Here is a 23,629-nt window from a genome sequence, read left to right as displayed (position 1 = left end):
TTTGATGCCAGAATGTGTGCTTGATCCTTCAGTTCCATTTGACATTTGGAACATTAAGGTCTTGAATCAAACCCAGCTAACCCTAAAAACTTGGTTATCCCAGCGCATTAGAGTCTTGTGGCATGATGTGTTGTTCTAGAGCTTTGCATGTTTATTTGTTCTTAATTGTCTTGCAATAACCTTTTCTTTGAATTATTCAGGATCAAATTGAAAAATGCTATCCCATTTCTTAATGGGCTGCTCTCTTCTTTGCATCTGAAGTGCAAGCAAGCACGTTTCCATCGAAGTCTAGATGAAGCAAAAATGTAGGTATTTGTTCATAAATGGAACTATTCTCACTCCCAAAAAAAAAACTTATCTGCTTGTTATGAAAATTATATGCCCATTTGTTTTTGAATTAGATTATTATATGCAGAAATTGCAATATGGATATAATTTAAGCCAACATTCAGTGTGGTTCTAATTTTATTCTTCTGCTTTTGGCATTGAACTTTGCAATTTGTTTACCACTTTCTTAAGTGAACATATGGCTAACTTTTATTTTGGGGATCAAGAGCAGATCATGTGAAGTTACATCTGTTGATTCCCTTTCAGCATGTCCTTTGAAAACTTTCAAGCCCACATAAAATCTTCTGTGTCGTTATTCTTCAAACAATTGGTTTTTAATTATTATTTGTCTGCAATTACTATCCTGTATGATGTCTAGTATGTCAGTGAAAATAAGGCTACACAGTATTTCTGATATGATGATAAATGATTCTTATGAATGACTGCTTATTGAGATTGAGATTGAGCACTTCATATCTAGGAGAAATTACTTTTTTAAACAGTATCACCTGGACAGCAACCCAGTTCTGGTTGGATGTGTTCAAAGCTCTGATGACAGGCCTTCTCATTTTCAAGCGAACAAGTTCATGACTGAGTTATCATGCTTCAAATATTATATGCTGCTTCTGTTTTGCATTGTTTCCTGCCTACACTAGGCTTGAACTTGTGGTTGTCTCTTCTTGTCGTCCCCTGCCTCATGTTGTTAACAACTTAACATCATGAAGGATTGGGCTTTCAAGCTACTTGTGTTCTTCTGTTATTTTTTTTTTTGAGCGTGTTATGCATGTTCCCATTTAACATTTTCTGCATTCTATATCTTGTTACATCTTTTATTTAGTTTTTGTTTCATTTTATGTATGTCGGTGATGAATATCCATCGATGTAGGTCTGTCATCCTTCCAAATGCATCTGAAGAACTACAATGCTATAAAATAACAGGAAATCTTTAATATGACCAAAGAGGCTTAATGAGAAAAAAGATGATTACAAGGCAAACTAATATGGTTTATTGATTAGCTGGATGCATTTGTGGTTTGTAAGATTATTGTATCAGCTTTATGAAAAAAATCATTTGCTGGTGTATGTCCTTGTTTCATTGTGCATCTTATGTTGTATTCGTTTTCCATGCTAGATCTTCTGGCCTATTGGTACTCCTGTCCATAATTGCAGATTTGCTGCAGCAATTTTTATGTATTCTCTATGCTAGTCAACTGTGATCAGCTTTCTCAATTGTTGCTATTGTTAGATTTATTTCAAAACCATAGTGGCATGCAATATCTAGGAGACATTGACCTTCTTGATCTTTCATTCCTTCTAGAAATATGTTCATCTCCCTGTGCATTGTGTGAAAGATTAATGTGAAAAAGTGAGGGCTTAAAGCAGTCCCTAAAAGTGGTGGTGGCAATATTTGGCCCAAACCTGAACCCTGATCTGACATAGTTGTAATTGAGCCCAGTCTGTGCTTGGTTATTACAAGTTCATGACAGGTCCGTAATAGCCATTATGGGCATGTCTGTGTCAATTTACTATGACTTTCTAGTCAGGTTGGTTTGATTGTTTGGTCAAGTGCAGTCATGTTAGTTTGATCAAAACTAGGGTGTTTGTAGTCATGTTATTATGAATGTTACAAGTCATTATTCTTTGTTATCATTAGGTTAGACTTTTCAGGTTAGATCAGTTGGTTAGGTTGTGAAAATTTAGTTGCATTCTGGTCTTGGTTGGGCAGTCTTTGATGACCTTCCATTTGGTTGGATTGGATCTGGATTAAAACAATGGTTACATGAGGATCCCTCATGCAAACTTGCTCAACCTTATCTACTACCTCTTACATTTTTATTTTACTGGTGTGTGTTGGGGCTTCCCTTCTTTATTAGCACCAGCGAAATTAAATTTCCCTGGTGCTCTCATGTTCTCGTCCTTGTGCAAAACTAATTCATTTCTTCAATTTTTTTTAATTTAATCTTTGGATGACAAAGAAGCCTAAGTTGTGACTCTTCATAGCATAAAATTGATTTGTTCTTTGGATATTGTTAGGTGCTTTTTAAATCAGTTTGGCTGTGCCTGAGAAGGTGAAATATTCTATTTTATACTATAATGAAAATACAATGATCAACAGTTATATATTTTGCATAATATTCTTATTCATAATGGTTAATGCAACTAATGGCATTCCAATTTTAAGTGTCACCAGAGTGTTTATTTCTCACAAAGTCCGTGAAGGAAATCTACCTGAATTGTAGGGTATGCCGTGTGTTAACCAGGACTCTGTGTTCCACATGATGCCTTTCCTCAGCTTCCAGAAGCACTAGTGCTTTTGCTTGGCTTTGGATATGCATTCCATGATAACTCAACTCCTGCATTTTATGTTTTTATCCTTTGTTCTTTGTATAAGTTTGCTTTATGAATTTGAAAGTTTACTTGCTCTAGTTCTGAATCAGGTGGCTACCATTATCATTTTCCATATTTAAGTACATGGTGATCTTGATAGGTATCTGAGCAAGCAGGAGCTTCCAAAGACCATGCTGCTGCTGCAAAAAAGCATTGGGGCTGATGAATGTGATGGTGCTTCCGAAGAGAATGAAGAAGAAACTGACTCATGTGAAGATCTATCAGGAGATGAAACAACATATGCAGATGAACACAACAACATTTCTCCAATTGAAATTGGGAACCTTCGTGTAACTAGATTAGGTGCTTTAAATGCTTAGTGCTTCCTATGATAGATTAAATACAGCATAGGTGCTATGGTAATTTGAACTGATATACTCAACTTTTGTATTTTTCTTGTGGTTGCTTTTCAGGAAAAATTATATGTAATTCAGAGTATTTCCATAACAAGCAGCATATCTGGCCAGTGGGATATACTGCCTTTAGGAAGTTTATGTCAATAAAAGGTAATATTTGTCATTTTGAACTATTATAATTCTAATGGTGTCAAGCATTCAGGCACAACCATCTTTTGTTTCAAAGTTGACAGTCTTGGCCTTTCCTATTGATGATAATTGTCTGGAAAGTTGGGCATATTGATGTCTTCTTCTTCTTCTTCTTCTAGTGCAGATCCGAGTATAGTAACATCATATAAGATGGAAGTTCTGAGGAATCCCAAGTTGAAATCCCGACCTTTATTTAGAGTAACAGCAGATGATGGAGAGCAGGTTAGCATATTCATAATCTGTGCAACTGGGATTCCATTTTGTTCCTTCAAAAAATTATAATATGTTATTGTGAATTCAGTTAGTCTGTTATTGCACTTATAGCATCAGAAAATACCTATCATATCTTTGTACCTTGTTCCTTGAAACTTGAAGTAAATGGAGTTATCTATAGTATGTAGTCTTTTGAGCTTTTTTAATAAATTTCAAGATCAAATGCATAAGCTTTAAATGTTGTTGCCGTCCAATGTTCTGTAAAATGCTTTTCAAAATTGTGTTGCAAAGCCAGTGGAAAAATTCTCATCTTTTTGACACTGCATTAGCCATTGTAGATGTTGAACTTAAAAGGGGTGTCAGGTGTATTTCTTAACTGGGGCTAAAGTACTTGCTAACCATGCATGAAGAGAAAAGTAAGAACCTTAAAATGTTGGATGATTAATAATCTCTATGGTCTCCAAAATGTAATCACATTGCCAATTTGTTTATGTCTGATTTTTATAATTTACTGGTATTGGCCCATCACCTGAGCCCCTAAATAGTATGCACACCTTAGACCTTCTAGGAGAATGATACAACATATTCTTGAAAGCACAAGCTTATCTGCAGTCAGGTCAATATTCTTTCTTGTAACCAACCAAGGCCGAGAACCATTTTCTGGGACAGCTTTATTTACTCTTTCCATCGTTTTCTCCAATCAGATTGAGCTTCTATCAGCATGTTAGGATGTTCAAGTGCATGGTGGGATGATAGATCAATGGAAGGCTGTAGAGAGGCTCATGATTGTTGATGGTTGTGGTTCGTTTTAAAGAATACACAATGAGACAACATCCTACTTAGGTTGAAACTTGAGCATTGGCGTAAATGGATGTGCACATATCAATTAGATACTATTTTCTGATAGTACTACAGTTTGATGTCCTCTCCTGTGCTTCTTTCTGGTTATCCATAAGCATCTAAAAGTGACATATACTTAAGATGTTGGGAGAATATTATTTTGCCATTGTTAGTTTAACCATAAAGTTCAACGGCACCTGTGTTTTGGGTGGCATATCAATCTTATAATCCATTTAAGCATTTTTGATATACATAATTTCATTAGCATCAACAAAAATATAGTATACAAATAACTCTGGAGACACTTTACTGGCTTTTAAGGCTTTGTCCATAATTTGGCACCAACAGGGTCCTTCTTGAATACAAAATTTTCCTGCTTAGATTTCTAGTCATCTTTACTGTCATCAACAATGCAAAATGGTCCAACACATTCTTTGGTTACATTCTCATAGTCTCTTTTGGTTTCTCTCATCAAGGGTCATGTTGTTGGTAGTATTTTGGGAAAACCTTTTGTCATGAAGAAAATATAAAGATAACCTATTGAAAGTCCATCATCATCATCATCTTCTTCTTTTAGAATAATATTTGTGCTTTCTTAATGCTAGAGTGATCTCATTCTTTTTATAGGATGTCTTTCAAGGATTTGTATAAGATGTTACTGACCTAGCACCCACCCATGCACATGAAATAGAATATGGATGGATAACTGAAATGACAAAAGTGTAACAAGTGAGGTTGAGTTTGACAAATTTGTTCTTAATTCTGATTCCCATTGAAATCCTGTCATTATATGAATAAAAGTTTTCTCTAGAGTTGTTAAAAAGGCCATCTTATGAAAATATGAAGGCACCAAAAGGTTGTTAATACTTAATAGACATTTAGTTAATACAAGACAAATCATCAATTTTTAGTGGACAGCTAGCTGAGTGATCAATCAGAATAAACAGCATCTTGATTTCCTGAAAAGAAGAAAAACAAATGGGCAGGGCCTCAATCTAGGTTGTTTCAGTGAAGTCTGCATGAGACTATGCTTCAAGACGTGCACATTATTTTAGGAGTTCCTAATAGTAGCACTTAGGATGTATTTATCTTTAATCATGTGGACTTGACAATGACCAATATTCAAGGTGATGTCATTAGCAATACATGACCAAAGTTTAGTATTTTGGTTTCGGATCAAGTTTTTAGCCAACCTAAGCTTGACACATATTCTTATTGCTTTTAATTTGGATGATTTCGGATAAAATGGGCCAAAATTAGAAGCATTACAATTTTGATTTTGAACAGTTAGAACAGATAATTAAAGAGCATGTAAATATGGATTATGAGGGCATCTAAATTTGTGCATGCATCATGTGCTACCTTCTTGAAGGTAGCCTAATTTGCATTGTTAGTTGAGAGCTCCTGTCCAATTATAATCATTGCAGCTTATCCCTTGAGTCCTGTTTATCTTTGAGATAGACTTGAAGTTAATTTTTCATAAACCACTTCTGCATATGTTGGCAAGTTATTGACAAGTCTATGTTTATTGACAAGTTATGTTAATCGACGAGCTTATCAGTGACATGCTATTGACAAGTAACTTTTGTGAATTTTTAATAAATTTTATTATTTATTATTTCTTTTGTTTATAATCTGAATTATTTCTGAGACTTTTATTATATTCTCTGCATTTCTGCCCCTCCAAATTGTCAAATGGTAGTGATTTTTTCCTGGCGTTGCAGTGTGTTGTGACAATATTTGAATGATGAGACACTTTTTAAGGGGATGTGCAGACCATTGATTTTATCTTGATGGACCATTGCTTGTTCTGTACGCCAATATGTATTGTGGTCTTTCTAGTGCTACCAGACACCAAATGCAATTTAGGTCTGGTTGACAACTCAATATTCAAGTTTGGTCTTGTTGCAGATGGCAATTTCAAGAAAAATGTTAGTTGTACATTGATGATAACTTGCTGCAGATATTGTTCTTTCTCAGCATCGGTATGATCTTGCCTTAATGTAGATAGCATCATCACTAATAGTGATAAGTGGAGTGCTGATGATGTGACAGATCCTGCAGAAGATGGGCAGCAACAGATCTATGTGTGGAATCTCCAGATAGTCTATCCTTATTTATACTCCTTCAGCCACCTGTGGAAATACTTACTTTGCTTATATATATATGTGTGTGTGTGTCTCTCTGTGTGTGTATATATATATTAAAAACAATATCAGATAGCTAACCCCCATGCCTGATTTTACCTGAGCTCTAGAGTTCATCCAAACAGTAATAAAATGATGTATGACCAATACAACATGTAAATATATTTCTGGCGCATATCAACAATACCGAGAATGGAGGGCATGAACTTACAGAACATGGATTTCTGTGTAACACAACATTAGTGTTTACCATCTTGAACATGATAAGTTTGTTATATACTAGAGAAAACTTCTGCTTTATATTATTTCATTGATTCTTGCAACTCAATTGGGATCTTTTGTTGACTACTTTGCATTTTCTTAATTTTTATTCTTTCTTCTTGTCAGATTGATGGACCTACTCCTACTGCTTGTTGGAAGGAAATTTATAGCAGAATAAGGAATAAGCACTGTGATGGTTTTAATGCTGAAGTGGAGGGAAGTGAATTTCAAAAGTCCGGTTCTTACATGTTTGGTTTCTCAAACCCGCAAATATCCCAGCTCATTCAGGTTTTGTTGTTATTATGCAACCCAATCAAAAATTTACATTATTAATTTTCTGTCATGCATGATCATCAATTATGCTCTCCTTATTTTCTGTCCATCTCTAACAAAAAAAAAAAAAGTCTGTTCATAGTATCAGTGTACCTCTTGGATTAGTTAGTATGATGTCTGATTAGATAGAAAATTTTCAGTTCTTTGTTAATTCACCATTTTGTTTAATTTATGCATGACAATTTTATGTCTTAATCTTTTTCTTTTTTCTTTTGTTTATTTTTTTTGTATGGGTACGATTATATTATGTTTATTCCAGGGGATCTATCACTATGGATAACTTTGCTTTTTGAAAGTTTAATAGATGACTAGAGGGCTTGTAGTCAAAAAGTTATGTTACCAAGTGCTTCTCTCTTATTAGACACACGGATCAGGTTCTGTTAGGGTTGTCTTCAAATCAGTTATCAATGTGGGCTTTGATGAAAAATCATCAGTTCTTATCTAAATTGCCTCAGCAGGACTTTTGACCAATTGCAAAAATTCTCTGACTGCTAAGTTTTGTTTTGGAGAAGTTGAAAATTATTTGTTGGCTATGAGTTTATTTATTATTGGCTATGCCCCTATTAGATCGGAACTAAAGCTACTGTTATTGGTCTTGCACTATTTGTCCTGTGCTGTTGTTTTTTAAAATTATGTAAGTGTAAACATATTGCCTTGAAATGCTCTTGCGAATGTTTTATGATCAAGGAATTGTTAACACCCAAATAGGAAAAAGAGGGGAAGGGGAGCTTTCAGAGTACAATGTGTTTATCTGATTTCTGAAAAAGCCTCATTGCTTGTTAGGAATTGCCAAATTCTAGATTGTGCTCGAAGTACTTTGAAAGCAGTGGGGATGTACCTGCCGGTTATAGACCTGTTCGTGTTAACTGGAAAGATCTTGACAGGTGCATTGTTTGTGACATGGATGAGGTGAAGTACTACAAATTTGCTCTTCCCTTAATAGCTGCATTATTTTTATCATATTTGTTTGAGATAAGTACCAGGATCACTTTTTCTACCTTCTGTAAGTATTTTATTGAATTTAAAATTCTCTTAGACCTTTTTATTAACAGCTTTCAAATAATGTATCAATGGTTGATAAATGTTTATAAAATATATTTTTGCATGTAAGTAGCTGAGATGAAATTGTGCCAACCTTGGTTTGCACTTTCAGGAGTACGAGGACAATCTGTTCCTGCAGTGTGATAAATGCCGTATGATGGTAAGTATTTTGTCTGACAGTATGAAGTTTTTTTTTTTTCTTGTTAACCTTATTTTTCAAAGTTTACAAGTCAATACCTGTTTCAGGTTCATGCGAGATGCTATGGTGAACTGGAACCGTTAGATGGTGTGCTTTGGCTCTGCAATTTATGTCGGCCTGGTGCACCCAAATTTCCTCCAAGATGCTGCCTCTGTCCTGTTATTGGTACTTGCCTACTTATTTTGTTATTCACGAGACATATATGGGACACTGCTAGATCAATGTACTGCAACTGTGTTAGGTGGTGCAATTAAACCTACAACTGATGGACGCTGGGCTCATCTGACGTGCGCGATGTGGATTCCTGGTTTGTAGGAGATCCTTTACCTGAATCTTGAAGTGGTAATACTGAAAGCGATACATTTGCTTTTTGTTCTTTAACTTAATCCATCTGCAGAAACTTGCCTGTTGGATGTAAAGAGAATGGAGCCTATAGATGGGATAAGCAGAATTAATAAGGTACTCATATTAATTTTTGATAATGCATTCTCATCATCTTTTCTTTTCCTTTTAAAGGTCTTACTATCTTACCATTTCATTGCTTTGTTATCTGCTCATGAACTTATGCACGTGGACATCAGTATCTTACTAGCCATTTTTGAACAAAACAAACATGTTAAATCCTTCCATAAAATGATGTGGCCAGGACCGGTGGAAGCTATTATGCAGCATTTGTGGCGTTTCTTATGGGGCTTGCATTCAGGTTTTGTATAAAGTTTTTCTTTTGGTCTGCACAACATGGAAAATTTGTTTTCTTTCAATTTCCAAATTGCAGTTTTTCATATTGGATATCTTTATTATGATGGACATTTCATCAAATTTCATGATATATAAGCAGGATTGTATCTGAAAGTTAAGTTTCTTGACAGTGTTCTCACAATACATGCTGTGTGGCATATCATCCGCTTTGTGCACGTGCTGCTGGTCTTTGCGTTGAGGTATGCTACCTTTTTTCTGGCATCTTCACCTTCTGAATTAGGCATCATTATTCCCTTTATATCAGTGCTTTTGTTCTTCCATTGGACCATATTTTATATGTACTCTTGCCATTCTTGTTTCGTTTGGACTTGCAGCTGGAAGATGAGGACAAAATACATCTCATGTCACTTGAGGATGATGATCAGTGTATTCGCCTACTTTCCTTCTGTAAGAAGCATAGGCAGCCATCTAATGAGCGTCCGCCTGCTGATGATAGCCTTGCACTACCAGCTCAATTTGATTCCAGCTATGTCCCTGCATCTAACCCATCTGGTTGTGCAAGAAGTGGTATGTATCTGTATCCATTTTATTTTATGTTTTTTCTAATCACTGCCTGTGTTGTGTAAGTAAAGGGAATCATCTGTAGAGAAAATATATTTGCTTTTCCTTTATCACATGTAGCATTTTCATTTTTCTGGTGATAGTCTGCAGAAGGAGAATATATGACTGACATGCTTGGGGTTCCTTTCTGACGTGCTTTTTGTCATTTGTTATTTACACATGACTATGAATGATACCTTCTTTTTCTTTATATTCTAGCACCTAATTTAGATTTGAATAATGATATTCTCTTTCTGAACAGAGCCTTATAATTTCTCTTGGAGAAGGGGACAGAAACAACCCCAGGTTCTGGCTGCTGCATCTGTAAAACGGTTGTTTATTGAGAACAAGCCTTATCTGGTCAGTGGTTATCGTCAAAATGGACTTGGGTGTGGTCCTACTAGTGATGAATCTTTCCAAACAACCTGTTTGTTTGATGCTCCAAAACTGGGAACCTCTCATCGTGAGGGAAACATATCTTCCATGGCTGAGAAGTACAAAAATATGAAGGGGACATTTAGAAAGAGACTAGCTTTTGGTAAGTCATTTCATTTTAAGAAGTAACTAATATTTTGATAACTTTAAGTATGTGTAGTCACTTAGATTCCAAACTTTGTTGCTTTACATGCTAGAACATTGGCAACATGCAAGGTCTGGGGCCTTAGAATACAAAAGAAGAAAATAACCACCACAAGTGATATTGCTGTGAATTTTCCACTAGGGGGATCTAGAATAGTACATGTAGAACGAGGAACCTTGATAATAATCGTTGTTTTATATTGAAGGGCCAGAATGCAGTCCCAAATGCTACCATGAAGAAAGAGAGTTATGCTTTGTGGCAAACTAAATATTATCCTATAAATTAATATTTAAGTCTATACAGATGATATTTAGCCCTACTTATGTAATTGCAAGAAATCAAGCCTTTTTTTTTTAAAAAAAAAATTGGCTTTCTTGAATATACAATATGATTTACAATTCATGATTATGGTGCCCAAATATAATTCTCCCTTATTCCCTATTCTTGGTTTGTTTGTGTTATATATTCCTCCTTTCTTAAAAATAAAACACCGCAGCTCTTTGAAGTCATCTCCTTCGTTCTCCCTGATATTTGCATTTTTGGTTTTTTGTGGAGATTTTCTTGTTTATGGTTGATATGTCATACTCATAAATAGAACATGATGTGATGCTTACATTTTGTAGCTATATTTTCACTTTTTGAAGAAAACATAATAATTAGGGAAGGTAGAGAATGGCGCTACTTTATATTATGAAAGGAGTGTACATAGATGAAGATGTTTTCATTATCATTGATGGGAGTGCAAAGGTGGATGCATCGCTCTCAAGCACTGTTTTTGTTGCCATCTTGTATGGGCATGGGTATCGGCAGACAGTATTACAAGGGCTGATTGGAAATCCTTACAACATCATGGCATGCTCAAGGTATGATGTGCTGACTTATGCTTAGGATTTAACCAGGGGTGGATTGGGCCTGAGGATTGAGTTGAAGTTCTTACAATAAGAAGAGGCACATTAGAGTAGAGCTTGGTGAAATTTGTGGGAATATGACTTTAACATCTCTATTATGAAATATATTTGCCTAATGAATGCAAAATGGCAGGACACGATTCATAAGGGTATACCAGAGTTTGCATTAATGGTTTGAAATTATTAGTGTCAATGAATATTTACTTTGTTTTGCCAATTAGTAAGGGTTTTAATACTGTATGCACAATATATGAATGATGAAAACATAGCTTTTTGAACATAATATTACTTGATATGAAGTTTAAATGCAAGAGGTTTATAGTTTATCCTTGATTGACACTCTTTCTGAACCTGACCTATCATTATGCCCATTTTTTAGGAAAATCAAGAATTCATGGATTTGGTGTTTTTGCAAAGCTTGCACACAAGGCTGGGGACATGGTATGCTGACAAGAATTTGTTACATTCTTTTTTGGTTGATTCATAATGCATTTGATACCTAATTTTTTTCTGTGATGTAGGTAATTGAATATATTGGCGAACTAGTTCGGCCACCAATTGCAGACATAAGAGAACACCGGATATATAATTCATTAGTGGTAAGTTACCCTTTCCAAAATTGATATAGGACAATTTTATGTTAACTGTTTCTGATTTATGGTCAGGTGGATTGATAGCTAGGATATCATCCCCACTAAAATTGTATGCTTCAATGTTAGCTTGTCTGATGTAAGAGAATACATATTTACTTGTTGGATTAGTTATGTTCGTAGGTTACAGAAGTAGCAGAGTCAAGCATCAATTCATTTGTTTATTCTATTATATCTAATCTGCTCACAATTTGTTTGCTAGATTACAAAAATTATGCATAATTTCTGTATCATTATTTTAATGCAATTATTTCTGCCCTTTTCGTACATAATTATTGTGAAGAGGATATTTCAATTTGATGTTCACAAAGAATTCCTTGGAAATGTGTTTTTTTCCCATCCAAAAGGAGAGATGAATGACATGATAGTAACTTGCTATTACTTGTGCAGGGTGCTGGAACTTATATGTTCCGAATAGATGATGAGCGTGTCATCGATGCTACTAGGGCAGGAAGCATAGCTCATTTAATCAACCACTCTTGTGAAGTAAGAAATTACACATTACTTCTTAGTTTAAGCTATGTTGTCTGAGAAGGCTGTCTTTCCATGCCATAAATTTCAGATTGCATCATCGTGAAGCACTACATAGCATTAGCAAATCCTGTTTTATTCCACTATGTACTTGCATTACACCTCAATGGACTATCTTTAACGGCAGATTTTAGATTATTGCTAATCTTAATCTTTTACATTACATTTTTTGAGTGTATGGAAAAATAAACTTCTAAATGACTTCATTAACCTGGTGCCTGCCAACATAGGCAGGTAACTACAATAATTTTAAATAATTACATGTTATCCTGAAATAATTAAGCCTATACTTTGTTTGTTTAGTATTACTTGCTTTGAAAGTATATTTTCCATCAGAAAATTTGACAGATTAAAAAGGGCAGTGCAGACATCTTAGCATATTATAAAACTTTTGCTGAGCGTTCATGTGTTAATCATCTTGTCAACAATTCTCTATGCTGATTGTTGCACAAGTCTTCATCGTGGGTACCTTATGCACATCTGTTATTTGCATTTTGCTGCCACTATCCTTCCTGCTTCTAGATGTTGTCAAGCTTTCTTTGGTTTGTTTTGCTGACTACTATTAATATTATATGACTAAGCTTCTTCACTAAATCAGCTCCAGTTCATTGTTTGGGCTTGATTTCTCTCATGCAAGTGGGAAAATATGTGGTTATTATGCTAAGAAAGCAGCTGAAGAGTAAGATTGAATTATTAACCTCCAGATTTCAAGATGCATGTACAAGGCAAGTTTATTGTGGAATTTGAATGATTAACATGCAAAATATGGGTAAAAAGTCTTACTGAGAATAAAATTGAAAACTAGAAATATAATGATTTTTTAAGAAGCGAAAGTTGTCGGATGAAGATCAAGAAAATTAATTACTCAAAAAAAATCAATTTGGCATTGTGCCAACAAATGTGTGATTAAGCTAGTTTCTTATGTTCAATAATTGTTGCAGGTGAAAGGGGCGAACCAACATATGGTTTGTATTACCCGGGACAAAGCTAACAAGTTACAATATCAGATCAAGGAAGCTTATTCGATAGGTTGTGTGTTTGAAAACTATGTGCTTTGTTAAATGAATTAAACTGTTATCATCCAAGAAGTGGTTCCTTGGAGCTTGTTACTTTTAGAGGATGTTGGAAAGCCAAAGGTATACATTTAGATGGACCAATGAAGGAAAGTTTAAAGAATCTCATTGGACAAAATAGTCGAACCCCCCAAAAATTGAAGTCTGAGTCAGTGGAATGTGGAAAAATGTAGTTAGAATGAGGAAGGAAAGATCCTCTATTTGAAATTTGTTTGCATGGCTTTACTAACGATGTCAGCATGAAGAAAAGGATGTCTTTGATAAGATTCTAGTGGGGCAGACAACATGGAGATGGGCCTCTGAAGTTGTTACCTTTGGCAAATACTGTTAAAATTAACAGACGGACACATGCATTTTCTCATAAATAATCGCCAATTTTGCTCCATTGTGTTGAGTAACATGCTAATAAGAAAGGGGCTATGTTACCTAAACACTTGTTTCCAGCTTTGAGAATCTCTATTGAACACTTATTTGCTGATTTGACATGCATCAAGCACTTAACCAAGAATTTGAGCATGTGCGTACTAGTGTATACCAGCTATAACAAGTTGCACCGGTATTGGTGTGCCCCCTATCGTATTCACACATAGTTCTAACCTCTATTTGTGCTGCCCTGGTACATTTCCTAAAGAAAAAGATAATTCAGTTGATTCTCTCTCTCTCTCTCTCTCACTATCTCAATCTCTCTCTCCATTCATAACTCATTTTCTCCAAGTGATTTATTTGATTTTGTTTATTCAAATTCAAAATGATGCTTGATGTTGATGGTATTATGTTACTCTAGTTTTTGATTACTGTAACTAACCAGCCTAATAAGTGAGAGAATGAGAATTCTGATTGCAATTGAGTGATTCAAGATGATTAAGTTGACCTTGTAACAATTTCCCCCAGTTAATCTTTCCATACAGATGGCTAGAATTTTTGTGTCATGATTAATAAAAAATATTTCCTCGATTTTTTCCTGCAGCCAAATTGTTACTCCAGAGTGATCAGTGTTAATGGTGATGAACATATCATTATATTTGCAAAACGGGACATCAAGCAATGGGAAGAATTGACATACGATTATAGGTGTGGATCAAGAATCTTCTCCTACTCTTTTTTGTATTCTTTTTTGTATGTTCTCCTACTGTTATATTCTTTTTTGTGCAGATTTTTCTCAATGGACAAACAACTTGCTTGCTACTGTGGCTTTCCAAGATGTCGTGGAGTTGTTAATGATATTGAAGCAGAGGAGCAAGCAGCCAAAATTCGAGTACCTCGATGTGATTTAGTTCAGTGGAAAGGCGAATGAGGTTTTAGTGCAAGGAAGCCATACATGTTCTTTTTTACTCTTTTTTCTTGGTATTTAACTTCTTATGATTGCTTTTAAAGCTCTAGATGTTTAACTGGTAGTATGTGTTCACTGAAATTTTTGATTTGAGTATCTTGAGTAACTTGCAATAACTGTAGGAACTACTCATTGTTAAAAATATCATATGATTTGGAGATCCCTAACCGATGTATCCAGTGGTTAAAAATATGCATGTTCATGTTACGTTATCTTTCCATTTTTGATGCACAACCAATGCATGGGCCAAGGATCTCCAATTACTTGATGTTTTTGATGATCAGCATTTTAGAGATAGATCACATCCAATTGCTCGAATAATTGGCATCGGGCCCTTGCTACCTTATTAGGGCTATTATGTGGGTGCCCATACATGGACATATATGGTATAACAATATGTGGGTGCCCATATGACAACCCTAATGCTTTGGCCTTGGTTAGACAACTGGGGTTCTAACCCCAATAATCCAAGCTTGGATGTGATTACTATTTCTAAATTGCTAACCATAAAAAAGGATCATGTGATTTAGAGATCTTGATCTGTGCATCCAAGGGTCAAAAATATGCATTTTTTGTTTTATTTAAACTGGATGCATAAGCAATGCATATGCTAGGGATTTCCAAATCACATGACTATTTGACAGTAAGTAGTTTAAAGATAGTAGATTACATCCAACAGCTTAGATCATTGGCATTGGGCCCTTGTTCGTCTGGTCAAGACCAACCTTATTTGGACTGTTGTGTGGGTGCTCCTGTATTAGCTCTACTCTACTCTCTCTCTCTCTCTCTCTCTCTCTCTCATATGCATGCGTGCATGCACATATGTACGTATGCATGTATGCATGCTAAAGTTCCTTTAATTCTTTGCTCTTTCTTTGAGCACTCTATAGTGCTCTCTTAGGAACCTTATAAGTTTGGTTCTTGAAAGCTTAGATACTCATACCGTTTAGGATTTTGTGTGGAGCGGGCAAGTGCACATCCATAAAATTTATATTAAGGTGCCTAAGAGATCCATGCATATTAACATCAAATACTGTAAACATTGGAAATCTATCTATTTGATTACCATATCTTAGAGTAACAAATGATATATGAAATTATAATAATGATAAGATAATGGAGGATCCATTTATTATTGGGCTAAGTTTGATTTTGATGACCAGTTTTAGTGATAAATAATGTTTATTTAGAGTTGGGGTGGAAGCATTCATATGTGGTCGCAGAAGTGGAAGCAAGATTCTGGAGTAGGTGCAACATTAAGCAGAAGTTTCCAACTTTTAAGCCTGAAATGACATGTATCCTGCTTTTGAGACCTAATCTTGTAGATTGTTACTAAAACTTACCATGAATATTAATATTAAGTGTTTCAAATAGATCCTTTGCTAGACCCTTCAAACTTTCTAATTCCACAGTTTCAGTACTTGGTGAATCTCAGGGTCCTCTTTCGGCAGCAGTTTTAGTCCTTGCTTCTGCATTTTGCTGCAAATGCTGTATAAGTCATAATATAACTGATTGTTTGATTATATACATCACTGCCTTCAAACTGAAGTTGCAATGTGAACCTATGAAAATTGGGTTGACCTGTGTAAACTCTGAATTTTCTTGTTTATGCAAACAATGCCAATCAAATTCAAGCTTCTTTTATTCCGGAATACAGTCTTTTGCCTATTACTACAAGTTATTACATAAAATCTTTGATGTTTTTTTTTTAAAAAAAATATTTTGATGCTTTAATCTACATTATCTATTAGGGGACCTATATGCAAAAGAGATCCAAATTTTGTTTGGGTATTTTCTCTTAGTTTTACTTGAACATGTGATGACCTTCTAAAATGTGGTTTTGATTGCCAAGAACATAAATTATGTGGGAGGAAGATGAAATCATCAGTTTTTGTCTTGTGCAGCTTCACTAGATGGACTTTGGGACACAAAGGAATCCTTTAGGGGATCTATAGAGACTTCTGTAGATAGACTCTTTAGTTAAGGCAGGGTTTGTGATGCATCATGGGTGTTTTTGAAGTATCCTTGAAATGATATTTGTTGGTGGGTGATCAGCTTGTGCATGTCAGCCAAAAAAATGGGAACCGTAGATGCGGAAACAATAAAGCCATTTATGCTTAATTGGTCTCTGAAGTGATCAGGAAGGCACATGATGCTGATTGCTGGACTGGATTCAGATATCATGTCACTTGTGGACTAAGAGGTGGACTGTGATTATACAATAGATCCATTAATATGGGGCCATGACACAAATACATATAGGGGGTGTTTGGTTGGGAGGAGTGGGGGTCTAAAATCGGAATTGGAATGGGTGACTCCTATTCTAACCGTTTGGTTGGGAGGAATTCCATTCCGATTCTCATTCCAGAGTGGAATGGAAATGGCTTAATCTATATAAAACTCAATCCCTACTCTTCTCTATGGATTCAAATTTCCATTCCAATTCTGATTCCGATTCCGATTCCGGTTACGAACCAAATGCTTCGGAGGATTTGGCCATTTCGATTCCGATTCCGATTCCAAGCCATTCTGATTCCATTCCCATTCCGATTTCGGTTACAAACCAAACACCCTGGAAAATGGGATGTATCTCTTCAGGTGCATGAACATATTAGGTGGAAATCTGTATAAGATATATCTGAGGTCATCAAAATGAATGCAAGTGTGGAAATTTTAGGGAAAAATCATAGTTGGATTGGCAGTGGGTGTAGCCCCTGATTTAAACAATTTGCTAAAGAAATTGACAAAACTGACCCGATGCTGGGATAAGGGATGCTGGTTATTTTTGTGGCTATTATTTCATTAAAATATGTCATTTTTCCTCTCTCTCTCTCTTCTCTGTAGGAAAACGGATAAAAAGGCATGTTTTTCTATCTCTGTGTTGGAACCTGTCCAGTGACACGAGCAGTGAATCTTATATTGATGATTTACATTGGTATAATAAAACGAATTTATCCAAAGTTTTCTACTTCCAGGTGGCTGGAGGTGTGGATGATTGAGGTTATGCATCAAATTTTTTGTCAAAAAGTAAGCATTTCTTTTTCTTAAATGTTGTTGAATTTAAGTTTAATACTTGTCAGTTTTGATATGTGCATGTGAGATCGTGTTTTCTTGCAGTTACAAATAAATGTTTAGTCAGGAATACTAGCTAAGCTTTATTTCTCTTTCCTTTTCGGAGTCCATATTATATTAATAATAGATGACTTGCACTTGTGCGAATACACTTTAGTCTTCTGGAATTTGATGGCCACAAATATCAAACATCTAAAAATTTTAATTGATGTTCCAGTTGGTGCCTTGAATCAAGTTTTGATTGATCTTCAATTTTGATATGAGGTATGCAGCTATCTCTGATAACTGCTTCATTACATTATCATGAATACAAATGATCAAACTACGAATAGTCTTCACGAACAGCTGGATAATTCATTTGCTATATTTTTTTGCTGCATTTGTTTTCAGGAATTTAGAAAATTGTTACCATTTTTGTTTCAATCAGCTAATACGGCGAGGTCGAGCTGTAAGTTGTCTTCAATTAATTTGTATGTTGTCCCTTATCTGGTTACATGTCAATTTTGACGGTGTCAGTGTTCTGCAGATTGTATTGATGGCTGGTACATCTACAAAGCTATACATCCAATGTTCAGCATGGCGGTGTTTGGCCACATCCTCCAGAACATCTTGTACGAAATGCCATCTCAACCTTGTACTTATTTATTTAAAGTGCATTTAATTTGAAGTACATGTGATTGTTTCATGAAACGCTTCAAAGACTTTCCTAAGATGAAAGTCATGAGAGGCTTATGTAAAATGTACAGTTCATACCAGATATATGAGGATCAATGTATTTATTTGCTACAGTACCTGAAAGCGTTACAGGCTTTTGTAGGAAAAAAAATTGAAAGGAATCTATCAATGTAAATCTTATTCTTAATCCCTTTTTATTTAACTGTTTCTCGTGTCTATTTTTTTTTGGGCTACCATCCAACCTGATGAACTTTTTTTTTATTTTTTGTTTGGGGTTGGTGGGGGGGGGGGGTGTGGCGAAGAAAATAAAGAACTTCCACCTTCATTCCATCTATTTCTTTTAATTGGTTATCCAATGATGGCGCGCATTATGATGTTGTGGATTGTGCGGGCTTAAATTCTGCACAAATGTCCTTTTCTATTTTTCATGGTGGAACGGATTAAATTGCCATCGGGAACCTTAGTCTCATGGAGGTGGACCCCGGTTCACCTTTAGTCATCCTGAAGGCCCCTGAAAGGATAATCAATTTGAAGTCTCTCGAGATTTGTAGCGAGTTGAAAGTTTTTTTGATCTAATAATGTCATACAACTAACGAACATTATTTTGTATGAAAGAATGGAAATCTTTCCCCTTGCTTGCTTCTTTGGCTGGTGTAGACCAATTCGATGGTTTATCAATGACGCTTTTATGATCTATATTTTCATATTGGATCTGAAATCATCAGGATGAAGTGCAGAATGCCTGCATTTCAAGCACGTGAAGATGCTTTCTGCCTCCCAAAAAAAAGAAGTACGGAAAGATGCTCTGGTGGCAAAAGAATAAAAAGCTCTTGGCCGAAGTAAATTAGCTAAAGTTAAAAAACGAACTAAAAAGTAGGAACTCTAGATATTTATATATATATTTTTGGTAAAATCTCTGCAAAACTTTGTTCAGTTTCAGGAAACTCCTCTTTCTTCTTCTTCCTCTTCTTTTTATTTTTAATTTTTATAACTGTAGGCTGCCATGGTGCTCACAATAAAATTCCTAGAAGAACAGGAACCTCTTCTCGGCACAGTCCTGGCAAAAAGAAGAGCCAAAATATACTTCGCTAAAATAGCAAGATTGGTAATGCTATCCAACAACTTTTCTAGTCCAACTAGTATCAAAGATAAGACGCTAGATGATGTTGCTGCTCAAAATATACTCAATATCGAAATGGGCCCAAAAATAAGTCTGAATATTGTAGGAAAATAGATAATATGGGACCTCCTGAAGTATTCAAACCAAATACTCTTACCTAATAATTAGAAGATAACAACTCAAATTTTGACTATTCTTGTGTGTAAATTGCCTATGCTTTGACTACATCATTGACCCAATATTGTTTTTAACCTTTGGTTCATTTTCACTTAAATGTGCAGTTTTTGAGGTGCTTGGATGATTTATTCCTAATTGAATGGAAAAAACCAAGCTCAAGCATTCATTATTGCTGCCCTTGGCCTCAAGTTGTGCAGAAGGTGAGAAGAGATCGATGCAAAGATGGCTGCAATTCTTTCTGCCAGTTCAAAATTTCAACTATAGAATGTAGGTTACATAATGAATATCTTATATATCAAATATATGAAGTCATGCTAAAATAGCAAAAGTGTCTTTTGACCAAAGAATCCTGATTTTTGGAATCTGATTAATCTGTATCATTTCATGAGATGTCAACATGGTCCAAAATCTTATTTGCACACTCTTTGAACTCCTATAGAATAATATAGTAAATAAAAGTCTTTCTTATAATTTTGTGCAACCCAGCATCTACATGTTTTTGCATCTACTTCAAAGCTTCAAACTTCTAGTTAGTTTGATCTTGTAAAGAGGCTTGATTTACTAGCCATGAACAAGCTCTATTTAGAAAAGAAATAACCTGGCAATGAGTCTTAGTTCTTGCTGAAACTAGCAGAAACTTATTGAATCTACTGAAACTTAGGAGGTGTTCAATTATTTTTTGCTAAAATAGATCTATTTCAGCTAGAACATTTTGTTTTAAGTTAGAACTTGAAACCTTAGTAAAGTACTGTTTAGAAAAGAAATAACCTGGCAATGAATCTTAGTTCTTGCTGAAACTAGCAGAAACTTACTGAATCTACTGAAACTTGGGAAGTGTTCCATTATTTTTTGCTAAAGTAGATCTATTTCAGCTAGAACATTTTGTTTTAAGTTAAAACTTGAAACGTTAGTAAAGTACTATTTGTTGATAGAATTCTGGTGGACTGTAAAATGTCCTTTGTATGTGATGGGCACAACTTGAGGGAAGTAAGCGGTCTGACCATGCAACTTGAACAATATGCATAGAAAAACATGAAGCCACATTTCAATTGCATGTCATGTGACTTGGTGCAGACTAGGTTTAAGATAGAGAAATATGACTCCATAACTAACTTGAGGGCAATTTTCTGCAAGTGAAATCACATGATGCAAATCAAGGTACAATTCATGGTTCAAGAGCAAGAATCACACTTGAAGCTCTCTTGGAAGAAAGCTTAAAAGAGGCTCACTAGGCAACATGCAAACTTGATCTGGAGCCAAAACTATGTTAGTTGGAAGTCTTACTAAATAAACGTCTGACTTATTTTGAATGACTTATACTGGATGCCATATAAAGAAGAAAAGGGCCTTCTCTAGGGGTTGCAAATATGTTTGGATTAAGATTTGTAACTAACATGGGATTTGATAGTAATGTTGGTTCTTAAAAATCTTTTTCTGATATTTTGAAATTAAAACTGGAACCTTAGGGGTCCAGCTACACCAAGCCTTTGTTTGGCTTTAAAACAAATAGATCCAGATAAAATGGGTTAGCCTAAAATAAGCTCCCACAAGCTTGCTTTAACACAGAATAAAGTTATTCTGCCTTGTTGGGAAATTCAATCTTAGTTTGTCCAGATTATGCGGGGAAGTTGGGTTTGTCAATTTTTTTTGAAATGCTCCTTTTGCTTTGGAAAAATGTAGGTTGCAAAAGTGTGTGACAGAATAATCCAGATTAAACTTGGTTATCTGTGACAGAATAATCCAGATTAAACTTGGTTATCTCTCCTTATTTTGTTTAAATTAGACGACGTTTTAAAGATATAATTATGAGGCTGTATAAAGGCTTGGAATTAGAATTTTAAGGCTTCCTAGGGGCTCAGATTGGTGTTTCAGGTTCTCTCTATTTCTTATCTTTTGTAAAATAAAGTATCCTCTGTTGCTTTGCCATCCTATTTTTGCTACTCTAAGATCATTGGAGAATCTTCTGCTTGCACATGTTGGGTAAGCCTTTGTGTTCGAGGCTTGAGATAAAGGAGATGATGTCTTCTTTCGGCATCTCTTCTTGCAAGCACTTGGCCGTCCTGTTTCTTTGTGAGGGACAGTATTGGCGACAAAGGGTAACATTGCTTTGCTACTCTGATAAGACGAGTGAAGTCAATATTGTGAGTAGTTTTGGGATGTGAAACTCAGTGTAAGGGTAAGAATATCAAGAGTGAGTAGTCATGTTTTCTTTCCTTTATTTTATTTAGGATTGAAAGAAGAAAAATATCACCATAAGAATGGTCTGGTGGAGAAAGAAAGGCAAAATGGCGTGATTTTTGTAGTTGTCGTCTTAATTCATCCATGATTTTCAGATCTAATTGCTTGCTTTATGTATGTTAAAGTAAGAAAAGTTTAAAAGCTATGCCATGAAATGGTGGGACGCTTCAATTTGGAGCTGTTCAGCATATCATGCCATTGTAGTTGAGAGCCCTGCAGTGTGGCTGAATACTAATGCAGTCAACAGTGCTAGTTGGTTGTAGAAATGCAGTGACAACATACCATTTGAGAGAATAACAAGTATGAGAATAATGCATAAGCAAACTGTTTGAGGCTCGAAGTTGTAGTGGAATAGGTGAAAAGCGACCTAGAAATTGAGATCGAGAGAAAGGAACTTCTTGGATGTAGCCCATGACTCAAGTGACCCAACACGACCTAGTCGAGGAAGTCCAGGTGTCCAACAAAAATGTAGCCACGGCCCTCTCTATGTCTAGTTTGAGAAACTCAAACTTTGTCCAACCGCATCTTTATGAAGAAAGTGCATTGTCTGATCGGCCAGCCAAGTATTGTCTAAGATGATCCAACCAATAACAAACTTACTTGATCATGGGCAATTATCTTGGGAAGGACACGCTTCATATGGTTTACCAGGAGCTTGGTTAACTTATAAAAGATGGAGCATGTGTTAATGGGTCCAAAGCGCTTTGGATAAAATAGGGATCTTAGTGATGACCGTAAAACATGTTTCCTTCCAATTCCAAGCTAAGAAATCACAGATAGAGTTCTAGATGTGTGTCGGTGTTTGCAAAAGATGACTACCATATGTAGGTGGCCAAGTGACTATATAGAGCACATATATTTATAATTTTTTAGCTGTTTAAAATAAATAAAATATATTAAACATAATATTAATGATCATAGCATTAAGGTTGTTTTATAGCAATACGAAAAATAGTAGCAACCAATAGTTAGTGCTCAGTACTTAATAGCTATAGTGATAACATAATTAACATATGGACGTTCTTAATATCGATCACATCCTCAATAACTGTATTCAGCCTGCTTAAAAACCCACATCAACCTATCTATGAGTGTGAATCAGCATTAGTTGTAATGACCCACATAAAAGTAAGCTGCATATGTGGCCTCACAAAGCTAAGCATGCCGTATACATAGCCGCACAACTTGAGGTGGTTGACTTCTTTGTCCATGTCTTATGATCGCTTTTATAATTAGCAATGTGATGCGGGTAGGAGCATGCACTATATTTGTAAGATATGGTGTTCCTCGAAAGTATGTCCTAGTGATGCAGGAAAATTTGTAGGAAACCATGTGGGCCTAGATAGGATCTGATTGGACAAAGTAGAGCAAAACAAATGGACAAAGCCTGAGTCGAGCATGCTGCTCCTCCCGCAGTTCCCCTCGTCATGGATGAGAGATAGGATCTGATTGGACTGGCTCAGCAGGATCGGGGGTCATGGAAGGAGGATGTGTTTTGGTCCCTTTTGAGCCATTTGAGATTGAATATTTGTTGTCAAAAGACCTCTTGGGTAAATAGTTTGGCTCAAATTGATGCAACATCTAATCTCTTCCTCTAAGGTGCGACTATCGTGGGTTTTTTGGTATACCTTCGGTTGTTTATGTTTTAAAAGCACTAAATTATATGCAGGAGCAAGGCATTT

General features: G+C 35.5%; 1 protein-coding gene across 11 annotated transcripts in view; it reads left to right on the top strand.

Moving 5' to 3' along the window:
• Positions 1–23,629, top strand: part of LOC105050682 (histone-lysine N-methyltransferase TRX1) — a 38,397-nt gene that overhangs the window by 3,761 nt on the left and 11,007 nt on the right. For 8 of the 11 annotated variants that reach the window (XM_029266263.2, XM_029266262.2, XM_073261676.1 and 5 more), the window contains exons 6-29: positions 201–305; positions 2,816–3,018; positions 3,129–3,221; positions 3,385–3,482; positions 6,848–7,009; positions 7,838–7,963; positions 8,208–8,255; positions 8,342–8,459; positions 8,536–8,601; positions 8,692–8,753; positions 8,941–8,997; positions 9,164–9,232; positions 9,368–9,560; positions 9,856–10,131; positions 11,461–11,522; positions 11,603–11,680; positions 12,122–12,217; positions 14,303–14,406; positions 14,488–14,679; positions 17,641–17,692; positions 17,955–18,001; positions 18,128–18,185; positions 18,264–18,348; positions 19,814–19,976. In XM_029266263.2, the coding sequence (XP_029122096.1) occupies positions 201–305; positions 2,816–3,018; positions 3,129–3,221; positions 3,385–3,482; positions 6,848–7,009; positions 7,838–7,963; positions 8,208–8,255; positions 8,342–8,459; positions 8,536–8,601; positions 8,692–8,753; positions 8,941–8,997; positions 9,164–9,232; positions 9,368–9,560; positions 9,856–10,131; positions 11,461–11,522; positions 11,603–11,680; positions 12,122–12,217; positions 14,303–14,406; positions 14,488–14,629 (2,158 nt within the window). In that variant the 3' untranslated portion in view covers positions 14,630–14,679; positions 17,641–17,692; positions 17,955–18,001; ... (1 more) ...; positions 18,264–18,348; positions 19,814–19,976. The remainder of the gene's footprint in view (positions 1–200; positions 306–2,815; positions 3,019–3,128; positions 3,222–3,384; positions 3,483–6,847; positions 7,010–7,837; positions 7,964–8,207; positions 8,256–8,341; positions 8,460–8,535; positions 8,602–8,691; positions 8,754–8,940; positions 8,998–9,163; positions 9,233–9,367; positions 9,561–9,855; positions 10,132–11,460; positions 11,523–11,602; positions 11,681–12,121; positions 12,218–14,302; positions 14,407–14,487; positions 14,680–17,640; positions 17,693–17,954; positions 18,002–18,127; positions 18,186–18,263; positions 18,349–19,813; positions 19,977–23,629) is intronic. The other 3 variants (XM_029266256.2, XM_073261678.1, XM_019852368.3) reach the window with 3 other exon arrangements.

This window comes from Elaeis guineensis, chromosome 8 (genome assembly GCF_000442705.2).
Source record: "Elaeis guineensis isolate ETL-2024a chromosome 8, EG11, whole genome shotgun sequence".
Lineage (NCBI taxonomy): Eukaryota > Viridiplantae > Streptophyta > Magnoliopsida > Arecales > Arecaceae > Elaeis > Elaeis guineensis.
Note: the sequence above shows the minus strand (reverse complement) of the source record. Positions and strands in the feature narration are given on the sequence as shown.